General features: G+C 43.0%; 2 protein-coding genes across 5 annotated transcripts in view; one reads left to right on the top strand and one right to left on the bottom strand.

The window, feature by feature from the left end:
* Positions 1-13,891, top strand: part of CS (citrate synthase) — a 28,037-nt gene extending 14,146 nt beyond the window's left edge. Inside the window, exons 4-11 of the mRNA XM_060657271.3 lie at positions 679-744; positions 1,180-1,311; positions 1,569-1,757; positions 10,198-10,397; positions 10,952-11,081; positions 11,206-11,307; positions 11,519-11,728; positions 12,260-13,891. Coding sequence (XP_060513254.1) covers positions 679-744; positions 1,180-1,311; positions 1,569-1,757; positions 10,198-10,397; positions 10,952-11,081; positions 11,206-11,307; positions 11,519-11,728; positions 12,260-12,430 — 1,200 coding nt within the window. The 3' untranslated portion in view covers positions 12,431-13,891. The remainder of the gene's footprint in view (positions 1-678; positions 745-1,179; positions 1,312-1,568; positions 1,758-10,197; positions 10,398-10,951; positions 11,082-11,205; positions 11,308-11,518; positions 11,729-12,259) is intronic.
* COQ10A (coenzyme Q10A) lies at positions 1,895-18,193 on the bottom strand. Of its 4 annotated transcripts, none has more exons than XM_060657274.3 (6): positions 17,882-18,193; positions 17,175-17,321; positions 16,043-16,235; positions 15,705-15,806; positions 10,634-10,753; positions 1,895-2,134 (listed from the first exon to the last, which is right to left on the bottom strand). In XM_060657274.3, exons 1-6 carry the CDS (start codon positions 18,013-18,015, stop codon positions 2,063-2,065), a joined length of 768 nt encoding a protein of 255 aa, XP_060513257.1. In that variant the 5' UTR covers positions 18,016-18,193; the 3' UTR covers positions 1,895-2,062. The 4 variants fall into 4 exon arrangements, with proteins under 4 accessions (XP_060513257.1, XP_060513258.1, XP_060513262.1 ...); XM_060657275.3 differs by having other exon boundaries at positions 1,895-2,131; XM_060657279.3 differs by lacking the exon at positions 10,634-10,753 and having other exon boundaries at positions 1,895-2,131.
* Positions 18,194-22,733: the final 4,540 nt, after the last annotated feature.

Genomic DNA, 22,733 nt, shown 5'->3' with positions numbered 1-22,733 from the left:
GCTTGTGCTCCTGAGTGTGCTCTCTCTCTCTCAAATATAAATAAACATTAAAAAAAATTTAAGGAGGGTGGGGGAGGGAAAAGTGGGTGATGGGCATTGAAGAGGGCACTTGTTGGGATGAGCGCTGGATGTTGTATGTAAGCCAATTTGACAAATTATATTAAATAAGTAAATAAACAAAAATTTAAAAGTTACAGTTAATGCCATCCTGACCATCCAATTATATGACAGCGCTAGCAGGCTCTCTAGAGTAACTTTAGGATGGCTTCTTCTCCAGCCCTAAGAGTCTGAGCAGCTCAAATGATAATTCCACAGCAGTGTTTAGCCTTTGGTCTCTATCTCCTTTCCCTGTTATAGAACTCATTCTGTTTACTTTGGTTGGTGAGAACGAGGGAGTAAGAGTAGGTAAAAGAAAAATACAAGAAGAAAAGGAAACAAACAGAGGCAGACACATTAAATAAAGATAGCAATTTTTCAACTTAAGAATTTCATTTCTAATGTTAGCAGTCTTCCTTGCAAAGTCCCATTCTATAGTATGCTACCTCCTCAGGAATCTTCTTTCCACAGACCAAGTCTTGCAAATCAGAGAATAAATTTCCTCTTTCAGATCCCATGAAGCACTAACAAACTCTAGCTTGAATTATTCTGATTACTGGTTACATCTGTCTTTTTCTTTAGATGTATGGTGGCATGAGAGGCATGAAGGGATTGGTATATGAAACATCAGTTCTTGATCCTGATGAGGTAAGAGACCCTCATGTCAATCAGTAATAATCACTGAGTTTACTGACTATTGTGCACAGCATGGATTAGACCAGTGAGGGTAAGGAAAACAAAATAAAGCATCTGTCTTCATGTTTTGGAAGATGGAAAATAGGTTTATATGGGATAACTGAAGAACAAGTATACCTATTTAATATATCAACGAGTAAAACTAAAAGTACCAAGCAGAATTAAGTTATGTGGAGATCTAAGCTTTAAAAATTCTATTCTAGGGCTGTCTGGGTAGCTCAGTCAGAAGAGTTTCCAACTCAATCTCACAGTCGTGAGTTCAAGCCCCACATTGGGCATGGAGCCTTTCTAACTTGTTGAAAGATCTGGTAAGAGTGGGACTAGTCAATTATGTGACTTCTAGGGTAATAAACTTACGATTTGTACCTCTTACTCTTCTCCCTCCAGGGCATCCGTTTCCGAGGTTACAGTATCCCTGAATGCCAGAAACTGCTGCCCAAGGCTAAAGGGGGTGAAGAACCCCTGCCAGAGGGCTTATTTTGGTTGCTGGTAACTGGACAAATCCCAACAGAAGAACAGGTAAAACAGAAGGATGTTAGCCCTTCTCATTCTTCTCCTTCTTTGCCTTTCTCTAATCTCAGACACCTAATCCTGATCTGACTCTGGGTGGTATTTTTTAGGGATGTGTAGTGAGGGGAAGGAATCAGATCAGACTTCTGCTGTATAAGTGGATTGGGTTGTATTCTCTTGGATTTTCTTTACTCAGATGTCACTGTCTTTTTATTTCTCTTCTTTTTCCTCGCATAGTGTTCTGACCAGTGTCTCCCTTACCACAGGTGTCTTGGCTTTCAAAAGAGTGGGCAAAGAGGGCAGCTCTACCTTCCCATGTGGTCACCATGCTAGACAACTTTCCCACCAATCTACATCCCATGTCTCAGCTCAGTGCAGCCATTACAGCCCTCAACAGTGAAAGCAACTTTGCCCGAGCATATGCAGAGGGTATCAACCGAACCAAGTACTGGGAGGTAGGAAATTCTGATGCAATGATTGATGTGTGATGGGGATTGAAAGGACTTAAGTATGAAGGAAGAAAAAGGAATGTTTAGGAGAATTACTTCTCTGAGTTACGCCAGAAACTCCTTTAATAAATTTTTATTTAAGCTTGTTTTTTTGTTTGTTTGTTTGTTTGTTTGTTTTTTCCAGTCCTTGGGATCGCAAAGGTAAATGGAACATGCTTTGTGTCACCAAGGTTCTTGGTTTGGTTAAGGTCATATACATGTAAAAAAAACTACAATTCAGGAGGCACTTGGGTGGTGTCTGACTCTTAATCTCAGTTCAGGTCTTGATCTTGGGGTCGTGAGTTCAAATCCCACGTTGGGCTCTGTGCTGGGCATGAAGCCTGCTTAAAACAAAAACGAAAACTACAATTCAGTAATCTTGCTGTAATGGAGAGATTACACAGGGCTGTTAGAACACTGAAAAGGATGTGACTTAATTGCAGGATCCCTGAGAAAGATTTCAGAGTAGTCTTACCCTAGCCACAAAAAGTCCCTTCTTGTTTTTTGTTTTTTTTTTTTTAACGTTTTTTATTTATTTTTGGGACAGAGAGAGACAGAGCATGAACGGGGGAGGGGCAGAGAGAGAGGGAGACACAGAATCGGAAACAGGCTCCAGGCTCTGAGCCATCAGCCCAGAGCCTGACGCGGGGCTCGAACTCACGGACCGCGAGATCGTGACCTGGCTGAAGTCGGACGCTTAACCGACTGCGCCACCCAGGCGCCCCAGTCCCTTCTTGTTTTTAACTTCAAATAAGGAGAACCTTGAGAAGTTAGGTGAATGGAAACTAAGTCAGTTCTAGAGTCTAGGAGGACAGTGCCAATCAGCCACTGTTCTGTACTGTCCCACTCAAGATACCTGTCAGGAGCAGAAGGGTCGTTAGTATCCTGGAAGTAGGATCCAGAAACAGATGCGCTTTATTTTCTGAAAATGAAATGTGATCCTAATAGTTTGAGCTAGTTGGAGTATAAGAAGACTGTTGTACCTTGTCCCAACACATAGTACCTAATTCCTTCCATCCTCTTTCCAATACCCCACAGAGTACTCAGAAAAACTGGGTAAAGTACAAGTTATCTGGCTAAGTTTACAGTGGGACATCTCATTTTCTTTTATTTGGAGACAGGTATTATAGGAACAGTTCCTTTCTGCAGAATAGCATGGTCCACTGGTCTGATGCAATTCCCTTGGGGTTTTGGCAAATCCTGCTTCATTTGGTTGGTCAATATTTACTCAATGCCAATTGCGTATAAAGAATTATGTTTGTTATTAGGGGAAAGGGGGAAGGAGAATTTTAAATTAGTTTGGTTAGCATTGAGAAGGAAGGTATAGGAATGATGGACAATATACACATTCACAAGCACTTAAAACATTTATAAATCCATATATCAGCAAGTTCAGAATGTTGTGTAATCTGAATATATTGCTTTCCATTTTCATGTATGTGTATATATGTATATTTTAATGTTTATTTATTTATTTGGAGAGAGATAGGAAGAGAGAATTCCAAGCAGAATGTCAGCGCAGAGCCCAATGCGGGTCTCAAACTCACAAACCATGAGATCATGATCTGAGCCAAAATCAAGAATCGGATGCTTAACCAACTGAGCCACACAGGCACCCCTCCATTTTCTGTTTTAAATGCTTTTCAAGTAATGGTTATTTGTGTGGGTCATCATAACAGAAAAGGTTAAATCAAGACCAGTAGTTCTTCTACTTTAAAACTTATCTTTTAGGGGTGCCTGGGTGGCTCAGTTGGTTAAGCATCTGACTCTTGATTTTGACTCAGGTCATGATCTCGCAGTTTTGTGAGTTTGAGCCCCACGTTGGGCTCTGCACTGCCAGCTGGGAGCATGCTATCAAAAAAATAGCTTGTCTTTTAGAAATTGACTGCTCAGATGTGCCCGTTACTGTTTACAGTGCTGTTGTCTTGACTGTAATGAGAAGGGGAGAAAATAGCTTCTTCATGCTTTGCAATAGATGCCTAGGGTCGCCTGGGTGGCTCAGTCGGTTAGGCGGCTGACTTCGGCTCAGGTCATGATCTTGCGGTCTGTGGGTTCTAGCCCCGCATCGGGCTCTGTGCTGACAACTCAGAGCCTGGAGCCTGCTTCATATTCTGTGTCTCCCTCTCCCTGACCCTCCCCTGTTCATGCTCTGTCTCTCCCTGTCTCAAAAATAAATAAATGTTAAAAAAAAAAAAAAAAAATTAAAAAAAATAGATGCCTATAAGATATTTCTGGTACATCCAAACATGCTTCATTGTTTCATACTGTCCGTTATTGAATCATTAAAATGAATCTTGTATTCCTCTGCTTGCTGTTGCCTCCTTTTCAACATGTAGCCATTGATTGACTGTTCTGCCATAATTTCTTTGAGATTGTCATCTGAGGGTGGCTATCTTGAGGTAAACATGTTATATTTCAGGACTCTGCCAATCTTTGGGAGAATATTTATAAGCAATACTGATATATTTGTCACCCTTAGGATGTGTGTCTGGTAAGTTCACACTGCACAAAAATTAGCACCAGTAACGAGTTTAATAGAGCTTCATGCTCTTTTGCTGTTAGATCTTGTATCTCTCTCAAAAGTCAGACACACTATTTCTATTCAGTTCTCTGTCTTGGTTAATTTAACCATAGTCTACTTAAGTAGAAATGTACAGCATCATTCAACTGGTTATTTCTGTTTAAAAATGTATGTTGAGGGGCATCTAGGTGGCTCAGTCGGTTAAGCATCCGACTTCAGCTCAGGTCATGATCTCGTGGTTCACGAGTTGAGCCCCGCATAGGCTCTGTGTTGATAGCTTGGAGCCTGGAGCCTACCTTAGATTCTGTGTGTGTCTGTCTCTCTCTCTCTCTCTCTCTCTCTCTCTCTCTCTCTCTCTGCCCCCACCCTGCTCACACTCTGTCTCTCTCTGTCTCTCTTTCTTTCTCTCAAAAATAAAGATTAAAGGGGCGCCTGGGTGGCTCGGTCGGTTAAGCGCCCGACTTCGGCTCAGGTCATGATCTCACGGTCTGTGAGTTCGAGCCCCGCATCGGGCTCTGTGCTGACGGCTCAGAGCCTGGAGCCTGTTTCAGATTCTGTGTCTCCCTCTCTCTCTGCCCCTCCCCTGTTCATGCTCTGTCTCTCTCTGTCTCAAAAATAAATAAATGTTAAAAAAAAAAATTAAAAAAAATAAAATAAAATAAAGATTAAAAAATTTTTTTTTCTTTTTTTTTTCTTTTTTTAATTTTTTTTTTAACATTTTATTTATTTTTGAGACAGGGAGAGACAGAGCATGAACAAGGGAGGGTCAGAGAGAGGGAGACACAGAATCTGAAACAGGCTCCAGGCTCTGAGCCGTCAGCACAGAGCCCGACGCGGGGCTCGAACTCACGGACCGCGAGATCATGACCTGGGCCGAAGTCGGCCGCTTAACTGACTGAGCCACCCAGGCGCCCCAAAGATTAAAAATTTTTTTTTTAATTTATGTTGTTTTTGTATGATCTGAGTTTTTACTAGAACCATCAGTTCATACTATTTTTTTGTTTTTTAACATATACCTCAAGTGGATGATCTACCGCCTGCAACATTTCTTCCGTAACAGAGATAAATAGTATAATCTATTGAATTGAAAAAGTTAGGTCTTTTTCTGAGTGACTTCACTTCACTCATGACCAGGAAATTACTGTGATGTAACCAGCTATTTAATTGTGAAGTAGTCTTAAGATGTTGTATTAGGTAAAATTTGCAAAGTAGTTGACCCATCAAATTTTGCTAGTAATGCCACCTTCTGTAAAGCCTATAAATGGTATACATAGGTTTTGAAGCTTTTATGATAAAATCATCTGAAAACCTAATAACTCTTGAAAACATACCAAATAGTGTGCTTAAATGCTTTACATTCATTATCTGATTTAATCCTCAGAACAGCCCTATGAGGTAGATATTATTTGTTACTCTCATTTTACTGAATGGAAAAACAGGATTAAAGCTATGAAGTAGCTTACCCAATGCCATGCAGTTAATAAGTGATAGAGACCAGATTCAAACTTGAGTTTGCTTCAGTCTAGGGGCTCTTCACCATAAATACTGGCTCTCTTCTTTTTCTGTGTCATCTCAATAATGATTGATTGCTGGGGCACCTGGGTGGCTCATTTAAGCGTAAGACTCTTGATTTTGGCTCAGGTCCTGACACCTCGTTCATGAGATTGAGTCCTGAATTGGGCTCTGCACTGAGTGCAGAGCCTCCTTAGGATTCTCTCTCTCTCTCTCTCTCTCTCTCTATCTCTCTCTCTCTCTCTCTCTGTCTCTCTCTCCCTCTGTCTCTGCACACCCCTCCCCCACTCCTGCTATCTCTCTCTCTCTCTCTCCCTCTCTCTCTCTGTGTCACTCAAAATAAATAAATAAACTTAAAAAAAAAAATAATGATGATGATGATGATTGTTTGCTAACTACCTGACCAGGATTTTACTAGCCATAGAGATGCTGGCTCATGATGATGATGATGGTCATTTTTATAACCTTTATTCCAGATAGTTGTGATGTTGGCATATTTTAACATCTTTTTTCCAAGGCTTTATCAATGAAGAATGTGTTGGTACAAATACCTAAATAGCACCTCAATCTTAGCTTATTAAAGGAAAAATAACAGGAGTTCTCTGTAAGTTTTTGTTTTGTTTTGTTTTGATCTCTTCTTGACTGTACAGCATTGACCACTATAAAAAGCAGGGTAAGGATCCCATATTGTCATGCCTGGTCTGTTACAGGTTGCTTTATAAACTCCATTCTCAGTAGTAGAAGATGACACAATCTCCTTTTATGTGGCTTCTTTTCGATGTGGCCATTCATACTTTCCAAATAGTTTTGCAAGTTAGTATACACACCACAGATAATAGTTTATCTAGCCCAGAATCCTGTTCTTGGCATTCTGCTAATCAGTCCAAGTCTCTTAAAACTGCATATGCTTGATGCAGGCTTCTGGAAGCAACTTACTTCCTTGGGGGAATGTAAATCTGCATGGAAGTATGGTTAATCATATGATTATCATGTAAGTAACCTCTTGAGAATTTGCAATTGTTAGCTGAGTGTTTCTTGTTTCAAGTAGCTTTTTAATTTTGGCAGTTTTCTTTTTGTAATACATTTTTTTAATTTATTTTTATTTACAAGTTTATTTTTGAGAGAGAGAGAGCGAGCGAGCAGGGGAGGGGCAGCAAGGGGGAGACAGAGAATCCCAAGCAGGCTCCACACTGTCAGCACAGAGTCTGATGCAGGGTTCGAACTCATGAACCATGAGATCATGACCTGAGCCAAAATCAAGAGTCAGATGCTTAACAAACTGAGCTACCAGGTGCCCCTAATTTTGGCAGTATTCTTATTGAATCTGGTAGCATTTACAAAATTCACTGAATGTGTGTGTGTGTGTGCACGTGCATATATTTTAGTTTACTTGATATTTGATACTTGAATAATACATGACACTATAGAGATTAACTCATTTAGGCTAGTTATTATAGATTTTGCTCTTTGAAGAAAACTACTGAAACCTTATGACTTCCTGCAGGAGCATTTAGCTAGTTAACTTGTATAGTAGCACCATGTAACAATATCAACCAATAAGTATTTATTTATTTATGTTTAATTTTTTTTTTTAAACGTTTATTTACTTTTGAGACAGAGAGAGACAGAGCATGAACGGGGGAGGGGCAGAGAAAGAGGGAGACACAGAATCGGAAGCAGGCTCCAGGCTCTGAGCCATCAGCCCAGAGCCTGACGCAGGGCTCAAACTCACGGACCGCGAGATCGCGAGATTGTGACCTGAGCTGAAGTCGGACGCTTAACCGACTGAGCCACCCAGGCGCCCCACAACCAATAAGTATTTAGTCCATGCTTTCTATATACCTGGAACTGTGGATGAAAGCAGATTTTTTTTTTAAGTTATTTATTTTTAATTTTTTTTTTAAATGTTTATTCATTTATGAGAGACAGAGAGCACAAGCGGCGTAGGGGCAGAGAGAGAGGGAAACACAGAATTGAAGCAGGCTCCAGGCTCTGAGCTGTCAGCACAAGCCCGATGCGGGGCTCGAACTCACAAGCTGTGAAATCATGACCTGAGCCAAAGCTGGACGTCCAACCGACTGAGCCACCCAGGCGCCCCTTTAAGTTACTTAAAAAAAAGAAAACAAAATACCAAAACCCTGTCTTATCTCTAAGGAACTTAAAATTCCCTTTGAGAAGATAAAATTGACACACAAGAAAGGTGCCTGAATGGCTCAGTTGGTAAAGCATCCAGACTTTTGATTTTGGCTCAGGTCATGATCTCATGGTTTATGACTTGGAGCTTCTCGTCTGCGCTGACAGTGCAGAGCCTGCTTGGGGTTCTGTCTCTCTCTTTCAATGTCTTTCCCCCATGTGCTCTCTCTTTTTCCTCTCTCTCAAAATAAATAAACATTTTTTAGAAATAATACAGAAGAGTTGAGCAAGCTATTAACATCACAAAAAGAGGCAACCAGATTATGTTTCTCTTTCTTAAGATTTTATTTTTAAGTAATTTCTGTATCCAACATGGGTCTTGAACTTATAACCCCAAGATCAAGAGTCTTATGCTCTACCCAGTGAGCCAGCCAGGCACCCCCTGTGTTTCTTTTTTTTTTCTTCTTCTATGTTTCTCTTAATAAATGAACACAACACTATTTATCAGGTAGTCTTTTTTTTTTTTAAGTTTGAATTTCAGTTAGTTAACATGCAGTGTAATATTAGTTTCAGATTATAATATAGTGATTCAACACTTCTATACGTCACCTGGTGCTCATTTGAGTAGTCTTGCTAAAAAAAAAAAAATTGAACTGGAATCTACTCAAGCCTTTAGATCCATCAGTTTTATACAAAATACAATCGACAGAGGAACATGTTAAATGACATCACAGGTATATAACCAGCAAAATCTAAACTGGGAAATTCTCCAAAAGAAGTGATCCGATTTTCCACAAATAAATTGCAAAGTGAAAAAGGTGGGGGGTACACTACACCTAGGTGGTACGTCCAACTCTTGATTTCGTCTCAGGTCATGATCCCAGTGTTGTGGGATCAAGTCCTGTGGTAGGCTCCGCACTGATCATGGAGCCTGCTTAAGATTTTCTTTCTTTCCCTCCTCCCCCTGCCCCCCATTTGCTCTCTCTCTAAAAAATAAAATATAAAAAAAGATTTTTTTAAAAAAGGAAAGCATGACAGGGAACTTAACATTGATTAAAAGAGACTTCAGAGACAAACAATTGCAACGTGGGTTTTTCTGTCCTGAATCAAACACATGGGGTGGGGGGCTTTATTATCAGGGAAATTTGAATACTGAGTAGATATTTAATGATATTGAGGATTTATTAATTTTTTTCCCTTTGGGATAATGGTTTTGTGATTTTGTTTTTATCAACAGCCTTTATCTTTTAGAGATATATGCTTAAACGTTTACATGTTGGAATATATGTCTGGAATTCATTCAAAATAACTTGGGAGGTGAGAGGAGAAAGTAAGGGTGTAGATGAAACAAGAGTGTCCATGAATTAATAATTGTTTAAGCTGCATGATGCTTATTAGCTGAGTGGGTAACTTTGTGCATGTAACTTAACCTGGCCAAGCCCCAATTTCTTGATTTATAAAATGAGGGATATATTACCTTACGGGACTGTTGTGAGGGTAAAAAAAATGCAAATAATATATCACAGTGCCTGTTAGTAAGTGCTTAAAAATGGAAGCCTTTATTATTAACTAACAATTGAATGCTACTCTTTGACCCTTAGCATATATGGTGAATTTTCTTTGAAAGATGGAACAGAATTAATTTCTAAAACCTAGTATCTTAGCACATTCATTGAGTGCAAAGTCAGGTAGTGGGAAAGATCATGGTTAAACATAAAAGCGTTCAAAATCTGACTTTGGCATTTAACTGAATGCTAAGAGCTTGTTTACTCACTTATAAAATGGAGGTCATTACGTACTTAGTAGAGTGGCAAAAATTAGAAATAACATTTTGTTTTGTTTTGTTTTAGAGTGTGTGTGAGTGGGGGAGAGGGGTAGAGAGAGAGAATCTCAAGCAGGCTCCATGCTTAGAGAGGAGCCTGATTTGGGACTCGATCCCATGACCCTGGGACCATGACCTGAGCTGAAATCAAGTCAGATGCTTAACTGATTTTGCCACCCACGCACCCCAAAAATAATGTTTTAGTATACACAAGATATTATGTGTAAATCACTTAGTGCAGAGCCTGGGTCATAAAAGTTATTTAGTTAAATGGTTATTGTTGTTAACCTCCATATATAACCACTGAGCATCAACCAAATAGCCCAATCCATGGAGGACAAACAGCATCCTTGCCTAATTCTTCTTTGTTGATAAATCTTTTTCTTTCTTTTTTTTCCTCTCCATTTTCCTCTTATCAGTTGATTTATGAAGATTGTATGGATCTTATCGCAAAGCTACCTTGTGTTGCAGCAAAGATCTACCGGAATCTCTATCGGGAGGGCAGCAGTATCGGGGCCATTGACTCTAAGCTGGACTGGTCCCATAATTTCACCAACATGTTAGGCTATACTGATGCTCAGTTCACTGAGCTCATGCGCTTGTACCTCACCATCCACAGGTAAGCTAGACCCAGCAACCATAGCTCCTTGCCTGGATTGGTAGAAAATTTTAAGAAAAGCTCCTGAACAATCTCTTCTGGGAACAGGCAGTAGGCAACAAGGAAATGGAAACATGGCACATAAGACAAGAGAGGAATCTAGTAAAGGAAATCCAGAGGTATAGGGAAATAATCATAACCTTTCTAAGAACAAAGTAATGTTTCTAAGAAGCTGGGGAAAAGTACTAATTGCTCACAGTAGGTGATCTTTCAGCTTTCCAGGAGCTCCCTCTTCTGGCCATTCCTATTAAAGCTGGAGTGAGCGTCCAGGAGCTTGGCACACAGACAGGCATCATCAACCAGTAACCTCTCCAGCCCTGTGGATTAGTGAACAAAGGCTGGTAATGAGATTGGGACATCTCTTACAAGAGCTTATGTATAACTGACTGGCCATAGGCTAGTGTGAGCCCATAACTAGGCTAGCATGTGATAAGAGAACAGCAAGGTCTATGTTTTCATAGTCTGCCCCTTTTTCTCCTCTCTTGCCTTGATTCTCCTTTCTTACTTCCCCACAGTGACCATGAGGGAGGCAATGTAAGTGCCCATACCAGCCACTTGGTGGGCAGTGCCCTTTCAGACCCCTACCTGTCCTTTGCAGCAGCCATGAACGGGCTAGCAGGGCCCCTACATGGTTTGGCAAATCAGGTAAGACTATTCCTTTTCTTTTCCTGCTTCATGTTTTTCTTATTCTCATGCTTTTCTTCTGATCTTGCCTTTCCCTCCTGGCATATGTGTTGACACTATCTTATTCCCCAAACCTTACCCATAGGAAGTACTTGTTTGGCTGACACAACTACAAAAAGAAGTTGGCAAAGATGTGTCAGATGAGAAGTTACGAGACTACATATGGAACACACTCAACTCAGGACGGGTAAGCAGAGATGCTTAGCAACTAGGAAAGAAGCCAAGACCCAAGTTGTGCAATTTAGAAGAATTAAAGAGAATAGAATGAGAGAGGTCCCTGTGTTAGAGAAGGAAATTCTCTCCCTGCCCCATCTTCTGTTTATCTAGCCTGAAGAATTTAGAAAAGAAGAATTTCTACTTGAGAATACAGCTGGCTTTTTTACCCTCCCTCTTTACAGGTTGTCCCAGGCTATGGCCATGCAGTACTAAGGAAGACTGATCCACGATATACCTGTCAGCGAGAGTTTGCTCTTAAACACCTGCCTCATGACTCCATGTTTAAGCTTGTTGCTCAGCTGTACAAGATTGTGCCCAATGTCCTGTTAGAGCAGGGCAAGGCCAAAAATCCTTGGCCCAATGTAGATGCTCACAGTGGGGTGCTGCTCCAGGTGAGTCTTCCCTTCCCTGCTCTCCCTTTAATTTGTGCCAAACCCTAATGTTCTCTGCCATGCAAAAAATCAACTTCCTAGTCAGAGCAACTCATACCTCCTTCTTTACCTTTTTGATAAAGTTGCCTGTGGCAGAGGGCAGGTACAGGCAGAAGGAAAGGGGTGCTGTCTTTTCAAAATCCCAATTACTGTACTTTTCCTGGTGCATTTCTTTATTTTCTTAAAGTTTTTCTTAATGTTTGTTTATTTTTGAAAAAGAGAGCAAGCGAGCCAGGGAAGGGCAGAGAGAGAGGGAGACAGGATCCGAAGCGGGCTCTGCAGAGAAGCTGATGTGGGACTCGAACTTACAACTGTGAGATTGTGACCTGAGCTGAAACCAAGAGTTGGATGCTTAACTGACTGAGCCACCTGGACACCCCTCCTAGTGTCATTTCTATTTGAGGCTGACTCAGTTAAGGTCTCTGCCCCTGGACTTATGCATGCTATTACCTCAGAGCCTTTAACAAAATTTTTTTCTCTTTTATCTTACAGTACTACGGCATGACAGAGATGAATTACTACACAGTCCTGTTTGGGGTGTCACGGGCACTGGGCGTACTGGCACAGCTCATTTGGAGCCGAGCCCTAGGCTTCCCACTAGAGAGGCCCAAGTCAATGAGCACGGATGGTCTGATGAAGTTTGTGGACTCTAAGTCAGGGTAAAACTGGAGACTGGGGGGAAACTAACTACCAGAAAGTGAGGGAGCTTTAAAAAAAAGTATAATTTTGTTTTGTTTCAGGGGGCTTTTTAAGATTTAAGATTAAATTGTATCTGAGGCACTGATAATAAGTTTGAAGTTAAAATAGAAATTAAGACTTTAAAAGATAAAAAGTAACCCCTTCTTCCCTAATCAGTTCCTTTTTCCTGCCTGGTGAGTTGCCCATCAACTGTAGGGTGACCAGGACTAATGCATGTGGTATGGGTTAGGTTTGGGCCCCCCCTCCCACCACCACCACCACCACCACCACCACCACCACCACCGCCTCTAGAGTGAGAATCTGACTCTTCTTTACCTGGGTCAAAGCTGGTTGCAGAGAATCTGCAGTGACTTTAGAGCTTTTGGTTCTACTCAGCCCAGCCCTCCATAGGCCAGCAAATCGGGACTCTGCCCCTTCTGTTCCCATAGGAATCATGTTGGATTATCAGTTCTGTGAAGCCTCATTGCTCTCTCCCATGCACACAGACACTTCCTACCAAGACCTGTTGGGTTAGGCAGACCTCTTTGGCATTTTTTTTATGCTACCAGGTGACCATAAAGGCCATGGCATTTGTTGTGACTGGCACCCAATGTTTGATTTTTCTCTTTTAAAATTATCCTATGAAAATTAAGATCTGGGAGTGTTCTATTACTCACTGCTTTAATATTCCCCTCCTTCCAGATTGTCTATACCTGCTGTACCTCAAGCTGAGGGTGCTGTGGACTCCCCCCACCCTTCCCCCCTGCCCCTTACTAGAGGTCTTTACTAGGCCTCTTCCAGCAGGTTGTATATGCCACTGTCTAAGCTGTGGTCCTTCCCAGTCATTTGGCTTTATCAGTGCTTAACATGTACTAAACTTTTTAGTCCTGTGGAACACAAGCCACTACCCTCTGATCTTTTTCTTCTACTTTATTTTAATATGCTATGGGCCATTGAATAAGGACTTGGGAATAACCAGCATGCTATCTTCATAGTCTGGTTCCAGGGATATGGGTACTTCTTAGCAGGGAAATTATTTAAGATTGGATGTGGTTTCCTTTGAATATCAGGTCTTGGGGCTGAGAACAAAAGTAATAGGCCTCCCTCTTCCCCTGCTACAAGAAAATATCCCTTTATTTATCAAGATCCTTATCTGGCCCCTTCCTCAAGAGCTCACAGTACAGTATTTTTTAGAAGCCCCATTTGCACAGGTTTCAGTGACTCAGAATGCTCTACTGCCTTTTCTTTAAGAAAGGATTGAAATACACTCCTACAGTGCCCCCTTCCTTCCTCGCAACTCCTGCCTGTGTTTATGTGGAACCCTAATCCCCAGAACCACGCTGAGATGGACACATTGTCTGTAAACCCCCGGGTAACTGTCAAGTCATGATCCAGACTTCAGGTTGTTCTGTATAAAATGCAAAATAAATGTTTTTATTAACAATGCTTGAGCCTGCTATTAAATAAGACCTGGAAGAATCTCTGTTATAAAGTAAGGAATCTGGCTAGCAAGATCCTGGACTAAGTGTGTTTTAAGTTGTCCTGTGCATCCCTTTATCTCTAGGTGGTTTTGACATTTATTTACCCTAATAAGACAGGATACCTGAAATTTCTAAAGGAGATTTCTGTCTTTCCTCAAGATTAGAAGTCCTTCTTAATTTTGTTGTAAGAGTAAACACTCAAGGACCGTAGCTGAGACCTCAAAACTGCTTATGCGCCTAATCCAAGGAAACTAGTCCAGCCCATTGGGCGAAAGGAACATACCATACCAAGGGCAAATAGAGGAGGACTGCTGGCTCTGGACCTGAGCCTCTAGAGGGCTCTGGTATTGTGTGGAATGCCTATTCTTTGCAGGGACCTTAAGGAGGTCCTCAAAATAAGCGGTCCTGAGGACATCAGCTGTATGGTAGATCTGAGACCAGATTAATCTGTTCTGAGACTCCTGCAACTGACCTTCTGAAAAAGTCTATAAATAGGCAAGGGAGTGGGTACTAGGTCCTGGCTTGTAGAATGTGCTACTATAGTTAGCAGGGACACTATGTCCAAGAGGCCTTCTTGCACCTTTACTCCCCTGAGGAAGGAAGCCATGACTTTCTTCTACTATGCTATATCCACACTGTGCCCCCAAGAAATGATATAAAAAAGCCAAATTCACACTGTCACAATTAATTTATTGAAATTTTATAAAAACTCAGGCCAAGTAGAAGAATAAGGTACAACCCAAGAGTACAATTCTCTTCAGTGCTTTTTTTCTCCTTGCCCCTGTGACACTGATGTTAAGACAGCTTCGTGCTCTCCACTAACCAGGCAGCATGGAAATATTTTTAAAAGTGAGATCATATGGATTTCAATCTGGGGCCAGATCTCAGGCATTTCCTGAAGCATCTTAGGTGGGCAACAATTATTGACCACCCAGTACCTCCGTCAGAGGAAAAAGCTTGGTTTATATAATCCTTAGAAAAGTTGCTATCTTACTCTGGTCAGACACTAAGGTATGTTGACAGGGTCCAAAAAGAACCACACAGTCCTGAATATAATTCACTATGAGAAGACTGCAGACATCAGGCATATGGGGCTCTCAAGGTGAGCCTGACCATCTCCTAGGCATGTCTTCTTTCTATACCCCCCTACCTTTGTGCCCCAGCATTTGTAGCCAGCTTAGAGCCCAATTTCTGGGGAATTGAGAAGGAAAACATTATAAACACAGACTCTTCTCTTAGATTGGATCAGGAGCCAAATGAAATAAATAAGAGAATTGGATTGGGAGGGAGAGTAGAGGAGAGGCCAGGAACAATCCTTTGCCTCAAGTCTGGTGCACCTCATGGAACATCAGTTCACGGGGGATGGCTGTTTCTGGACCAAACTTGGTGGCTGCCCGACGCTCGAAGGCAGCAACATTCTGTTTGACAACCTCATCAAAAAACATGGTGGCCAGCTGGGAGTGCAGCAGAGAACGAAATTCAAAGGAAATCTGGGAATGGGTAAGAGACAGTCAGAAACTATTCAAGACCATGTTGGATAGTCCCTGGCCAAATGCAAGGATACTATTCAGTGCCTTTTCTTCCCCTCCCCATCTAGTTCTTAGATCCCTTCAAAAGCCCTTACTTACGACTGAGGACAGAGTATGTTTGATGTAAGCTCAGACCTATGGAAAAGTGTCACTGACTTAGGAAATGCTAAGTGCTAGCTTTACTTAATAACTGTCATTGTACCTCCACTCTGCTCCCACAACCCTATGCTACACAGCCTCCTGACTCACCGAAAAGTCCACAGTGCAAGTTCGTGGGTAGGCAGGAATACCCGGACTGAATCGCCAAATGGTCTCTAAGTGGTTGAAGAGCTTGCCATCAGTGCAAACAGCCTAAAAGGACAGTCGGGTAGTTAAACAATATAAAAATGGAATAAAACCTATACTAGGTATAGGAGCCTATAAGAAAGAAATGAAAGATATTTTCCTTTCCTTCGAATGTTTTATTAGGGAAGTATTTGACACATGGAGATAAAATCATTACAAAGAGGGCCAAAATAGCCCTTAAATGCAAAAATGCTAGAGAACACAAAACTTTTGCTGATTAATCCCTCCTCCCAGCACCTCACCTTGACCATGTGAGGTTTAACCATGGAAACAGCAGACGTGTAACGTTCCACAATAGGTGGAAACCCAACCTCTAACTGGGCCTTCAGGTGACCTTTGCGGCTAGATACCACCAAAGACTTCTTACACCAGGGCACAAACTCACGATACTCCTGGACATTGGACACCACTTCGTACATCTCCTGCATTGAGTACCTAGGAGAAGGAATCACAGAGAGAGGCCAAGGAACTGCCAGCTGGGTCAAGTTCCTCCTTGCCCTGGGTACCTTTCCCCCAGTACCTTTGCCCACTAACTATTCATCATCAGGAACTAGAGATCCCAAAACCTGGATTTATGACTTCCCAAAAGCAAACAAATTTCCATGATGTTAACGTTACCTTATATTTTGTAGTTCACAGAATGCTATTGCATTTACTATTTTGATCTTAAGAGGGACTATCTAGGGGCACCAGGGTGGTGCAGTAAGCTAAGCGTCCGACTCGATCTTGGTTCAGGTCATGATCTCACAGTGTGTGGGTTCGAGCCCCACATCAAACTCTGCACTGATGACGCAGAGCCTGCTTGGGATTCTGTCTCTCCCCTCTACCCCTCCCTAGCTTGTTCTGTTCTCAAACCTTAAAAATTAAAAAAAAAAAAAAAAAAAAAAAAAAAAAGACTATCTAGGGGGAACACCGGCTGTCCATTTTACTAGTGATCCCACAAGAACTCAGATCCTAGTTCTATAACTTTCTAACAAAGTAGCCCTAGGTACAGATGGAGCCCAGGGAAGAGAATCCTGCTTGGGATTCTCTCTGCCTCTCCTCCATTCGCGCGCTCGCTCGCTTTCTCTCAAAATAAAAAACTTTTTAAGTTAAATAATAAAAGGTCAGCAGAGAAATAATACCCTGTTGTCTTATATTGCCCAGTTCTAGTCACATTTCACTTAATGGACATGCCCAGCAACCAAGAAGGGGGAAATGAAAGTTGGAAGGCTGGGAGGGAAGGATAAATGATTAGCAATAATAGCTGGGGAGAGGGATGGCCAGGGATGAATCTTGTCCACTACTGCTACCCTTACATTCTAGCCTAGGTTTGATCATTTGTTTGGAGGGGAAGGCAATGTGGAGGGATGCTGGACAGGGGAGGATGCTCACCCCATGATCCTACGTTCCGAGTAAGCTTTTCGCTTGTTAGTGAAGGGGGCAGCAAAGCCCATGAAGGAACGCCTGGGAGGTAAGCCAGCCTCAGCCACCAAGACCTGGGCAGCCCGGGGCAAGAAGAGGCTGCAGGACATCAGAAATCTAAGGATAAAAGGAAAGGGAGACAACGTCATGATTCTTTGTGTTCCTCAACCATTCCCAGGTGAAGGGGAAGTGCGGTGCATCCCAGAGGAAGGTCGTCCAGACAAGTTTTTCCCCCAGCACCTGCTGCAGCCCGCCAGGCACCCTGGCCAGGCAGTCACGAGTGCGAAAGGTCGAGGGCAGTTGAGGACAGTGCCGAGAGAGGAGATGGGAAAAAGTGGGGTGCGTGCGAAGCGCAGTTGCCTTTAAGCGTGGGCTATGCTACTGCTAAAAGCTACGACTCTCACAAAGTATCATAGTCTCCGGGGCGTCACCAAGCCCGGTGTTGCCAGGGCGCGAGCGAGAGGCAAGTAGTGATTGGGAACCCGCCCCGGGGACTCCCCTTTGCGAATAACTTGCAAAAACCTTCCCCAAAGTTCTACATTAGACTCCTAGGTGGACCGCTGCCGCGCCACCCGACGCCAGGCCTGCATCCCAGAAGCGCAACCCTCCAAGGTGCAAATTCGGGGCCCTACAAGACCCTCTTTACACCCGCGCAGACGCCCTCACCTCCCTCTCACCTCATTGGTCGCGGCCGTCGCGGAGGGCCGGGGGGCGGAGCCGGGAGCGCGCCTGGGAGGAGTGCGAAGCCGCAGCAGCGCTGGGCCGCCGCGCGCGTCCCGGCTGGGAGCCGCCGCGCGCCCGCCGAGGCCATGCGCGCGACCCTCCCTTATTCTCAGCTCTGACAACCGCTGCGCCTTCCTCGCTCGGGAGGAAAAGCGGCAGGAAGCGGCCGCCGGGCGGGTTCAGGGTCCCCGAGCGCAGGAGCTGCCCGGGGCTGCGGCTCCTCTCGCCCCTGCTCCCGCCCGGGCGGCCGGGTAGGCTAAAACTGAAGCCGCGACCGCTGCTCCCGCAGCTCCCAGTACCCTCACGTCACGCCGTTGCCATGACTCGGAACCGGGAGAGGGAGGAAGGAAGGGGACAACGCGGCCTTTCGGGAGATGTAGTTTCACACCTCTAGCGAGAAAGGGCGCAGGGATAAGTGTTTGAGAAGCTGCAGAGATGTCCAGGAGGAACGAGGTCGTCAGGCAAACTACTTGGCGAGTCTGTCTGTGGTCACGGAACTGATAATACATTAAGCACAGAAGCGACTTCGTGGGCGTGTCGATGGCAGATATGTCGATCTTCTGAACATCTCTTTTAGAGCCTTTATTATAGTCTTTCTTGTTCATAGTTAGAAGTCCTATTCATCTTTGTAGCCGCTAGTGCCTAGTACTATGCTGTACATCTTTGAGAAAGGAAATTAATCTTCCAAGCCCTGGGCTAAGACTTTGTATAGTTTTCTCTTTTAATATTTATAGGAAGAAGTCAGGGTTGAAAGAACCAGACTTAATTTTAGGGGAGAAAAACGCCTTTGTCTGGAAGTGTGCATGTGATGAAGGATGAGGCTTCATGGGTAGGCACGCAGGCAAAGAAATGTCACTATACTGCTATATATACTATACAGTAGGGGGGAAATGCTCTTGATAAAAGTGGGAAGAACAAAAGGAAAATTAAAAAAAGAGAGAGAGTGGATCTAAGTGGGTACAAAAGCCATTGAAATTCTCCCACGGTGGAGTAGAGGAATGGTGTTTTAAGAATGGTGGTGCCTGGAGCACCTGGGTGGCTCAGTCCGTTAAGCATCCTACTCTTAATTTCGCTCAGGTCAGGGTCTCACCGTTGGTGAGATGGTTCCAGAGATGGATCCTGGTGTCGAACTCCACATCAGGCTCTGCTCTGACAATGCGGAGCCTGCCTGGGATTCCCTCTCTCTCTCAAAGTAAAAAAAAAAAAAAAAAAAAAAAAAAAGAATGGTGGTGCCTGCTGTTGCATTTAGAGATGTTTTTGCTATTACACTGCAAGCCCTTCCTCTGCTTTTGTTCTAAATCTTTGGTCACATTTCCAAATTCAGGAAAACTTTGTGTGAAAGGGAGAAGAAGGATAAAGTAATTAAAGACTGTGTTGCCTTTGGGGTCTAATTGGTGTGAAAGAGAAGCATCTTGCCTAGAAACAGGGGCCTGGAAACAGATATAATTCCTCCATCTCCCTCATCTTTCTTGAAAGGAGCATTAATTGCATTAATTGGCATTAATTTTAGGACTTTCACTGGATATTGATTGATTTAAAATTTTTTTTAAGATTTTATTTTTTTATTTTTTAACGTTTATTTATTTTTGAGACAGAGAGACAGAGCATGAACGGGGGAGGGTCAGAGAGAGGGAGACACAGAATCCGAAACAGGCTCCAGGCTCTGAGCTGTGAGCACAGAGCCCGACGCGGGGCTCGAACTCACGGACCGCGAGATCATGACTTGAGCTGAAGTCGGCCACTTAACCGACTGAGCCACCCAGGCGCCCCTTAACGTTTATTTTTGAGAGACATAGCATGAGCAGGGGAGAAGCAGAGAGAGAGAGGGAGACACAGAATCTGAAGCAGGCTCCAGGCTCCGAGCTGTCAGCACAGAGCCTGACGCGGGGCTTGAACCCACGAACCGTGAGAACATGACCCGAGCTGAAATCGGTCGCTTAACCGACTGAGCCACCCAGGCACCCCTAAGATATTTTTTTAAGTAATCTCTGTACCCAATATCAGGGTCAAACTTACAACCTGAAATCAAGAGTCACATGCTCTACCAACTGAGCTAGTCAGGTGCTCTGGGTTGCTTTAAATTTTGAGCCCACTTTATTTGGATCTCAAGGAACAGGAGCCATCCCTTGAACTCTGGCTTTCATTTAACATTTTATAAGGAAGGTATTTTAATCTTCATTTTATATTATATATACATGAAGCCCAAAATTGGTGAATGATCTTGCCTCTTTTTCTCTTCTAACATTTCTTTTACCCTCAGCACCCCTGCCCCCACCACCAGGATACAGTGTCTCCTTGCAGTTCAAAGATGATAATCTGGAGCCACTTTCAGATGGCCATGTGACCTTCAGGGACAGATTTACTCTTTCCAGCCCTGCTTCCTTGTCCCGACCCACTCCCTCTGACTAAGGACTTACACATGTGAGACAGCTGCATAGAGTGAGGAGAAAGGATCTGGCTTGGTAAAAGACAGAAATTAACCCGGATACATGACTGAACTGTGACCTCATTAACACTATTCTTTTAGAGTTAACTGCCACAGAATCCCCAAGGTACAATAGGCCTGCCAAGTCAATTTGCTTATTGTCCCCCTACTAATTAGATTAGCTAATTACTGGATTTAAACTTTTCCTAGTTCATTCTTTGTACTTGAACAACCAATTTCCTGCCATTTCCCTGTCATTCTACATTGATAACTTCCTTCAAGTACTAACTCAAAACACACCTCCTCTAAGAAGACCCTCTTTTGACTGAACCCATCCCTGAACATTACTCCAAACACATAATGCCATGTAAAATAACGTGTATCCTATATTCTCTAGTTGTTTCATATGTATATGTATGTTCTTCTAAGTTCCACAAAAATAGACACCTCTATGTTTTACTTCCAAACCAGTTAGTATGGGGCTGTACTATGTATTCAACAATGGTTGAGTCCTCAATCAGCATTTGTTAAAAGAATGAAAACTGAGGCTTAAAAACAGGCAGGTATCTGCGTAGAGTTACCCAAATGTGAATTCAGTAGTTGGATCACAGGACTGTCTTCATAGAAGGGCTTTGCTACCACTTCCGGCCTCCTCCCAGATTTTTTGTATCTCCCTGAAATTTGGACGTATCTGTGTTACCTACATCATATCCCTTTTTTTCCCTACTGGGAAATCCTCTTTCTCTGCTCTGAATAATATTAAAAATAACTCTTGTAGCCCTTCCTCCTCCTTCCAGCTGCTCAGAGAACCCGGCTGGCAACCTCCCTTGTTCACCTCTACTCGCGCGCCAGAACCAGGCACGTGACCCCAGCTCAACCCCTGACTCCAATTCCTCAGGTTACCAAGAGCTATTTCAGGCAATAGAGGCCACATAGTCCCCTCCTCCCCATCCTCTGGGTCATATCCTAGCTTAGCCCTTCCTGGAAGGGTCTAATAGTCAAGTCAATATGTCCCAACACACATACCCATCCGATCTCCAGCTACTTTCAGTTTCTATTGCTTCAGCCCCATCTTTCTCCTCCTCATCAAAGGTCAAGTGCCTAGGAGTGCCTGGGTGGCTCAGTCAGTTAAGCATCTGACTCTTGATTTCAGCTCAGGTCATGATCTCACAGTCTGTGGGATCAAGCCCTGCATAGGGCTCTGTGCTGACTGTGCAGAGGGTCTGCTTGGGATTCTCTCTCCCTCGCTCTCTGCAACTTCCCTGCTCACTCTCTCTCTCTCAAAATAAATAAATAAACTTAAAAAAATGTTAAGTGCCTGTTCCTGCTCTGTTAGAGCTACAAAGAATAATGTATACCCTTGCCTTTAGAGAGCTCCAAATCTTTTTTCATAGAAAAACAAACAAACCCAAAGCAATATACAGTCCTGTGTTGGCTTTGGCTAAGAAGGAGTTTAAAATCTATTCTGAAATGTTGGACACTTGTATGTCAAAGGTAAAAGGTGAAATGAGCAACAAAGATGTGCAGTTTAAACCTGACTTCTACAGTGTAAATTAAATATGTAAATGTTAAGGAAGCCCAACAAAAGAGAAAGAACCTGTTAACTGGGGAATACTTCCTGGAAGAGGTAAGTTTTAAGTAATATTGTAAATTTTATTTTCAATATGATAAAAGTTAAAAAAATTAGGGGCACCTGGATGGCTCAGTTAAGTGTCCAACTCTTGATTTCGGCTCAGGTTATGATCCCAGGGCTCATGAGTTTGAGCCCTGTGTCAGGCTCTATGCTGACAGCGCAGAAGCTGCTTGGGATTCTCTCTGTCCCTCTCTCTCTGCCCCTCCCTTGCTCGTGCTCTCTCTCTCTCAAAATAAATAAATAATTAAAAAGTTTATTTTATTAAAAAAAATTTTTTTTAATGTTTATTTTTGACAGAGACAGACAGAGACAGAGACAGAGACAGAATGCAAGTGGGTTAGGGGCAGAGAGAGAGGGAGACACAGAATCCGAAGCAGGCTCCAGGCTCTGAGCTGTCAGCATAGAGCCCGACATGGGGTTCAAACTCACGAGCTGTGAGATCATGACCTGAGCCGAAGTCGGACGCTCAAGCAACTGAGCCACCCAGGCACCCCTATTTTATTTTTATTAAAAATTTTTTAAAAAATCTTTATTTATTGAGAGAGAGAGAATGTGAGCAGGGGAGGAACAGAGAGAGAGGGAGACACAAAATCTGAAGCAGGCTCCAGGCTGGAGCTGTCAGCACAGAGCCCTATAGGGGGCTGGAACTCATGTGGGGCTCAAACTCACTAACCGTAAGATCATGACCTCGGCTAAAGTCTGAGGCTCAACTGACTGAGACACTCAGGCATCCCTAAAAAGTTAAATT

Source organism: Panthera onca, chromosome B4 (assembly GCF_046562875.1).
Source record: "Panthera onca isolate mPanOnc1 chromosome B4, mPanOnc1 haplotype 2, whole genome shotgun sequence".
Classification (NCBI taxonomy): domain Eukaryota; kingdom Metazoa; phylum Chordata; class Mammalia; order Carnivora; family Felidae; genus Panthera; species Panthera onca.
The sequence above is the reverse complement of the archived record's forward strand: the minus strand, read 5'-3'. Positions and strand labels throughout refer to the sequence as shown.

Coding starts and splice junctions, on each gene's coding strand:
- COQ10A (XM_060657274.3), bottom strand. CDS start 18,015: ATGGCCTCGGCGGGCGCGCGGCGGCTCCCAGCCGGGACGCGCGCGGCG. Junction 10,754..15,704: donor CTTGCACTGTGGACTTTTCG/GTGAGTCAGGAG, acceptor ACTAATCCACAG/GGCTGGAGAGGTTACTGGTT. Junction 2,135..10,633: donor AAGCTGAAAGATCACCTACT/GTGAGCAATTAG, acceptor TTTTGTTTTAAG/CAGGCTTCATGCCCAGCACA.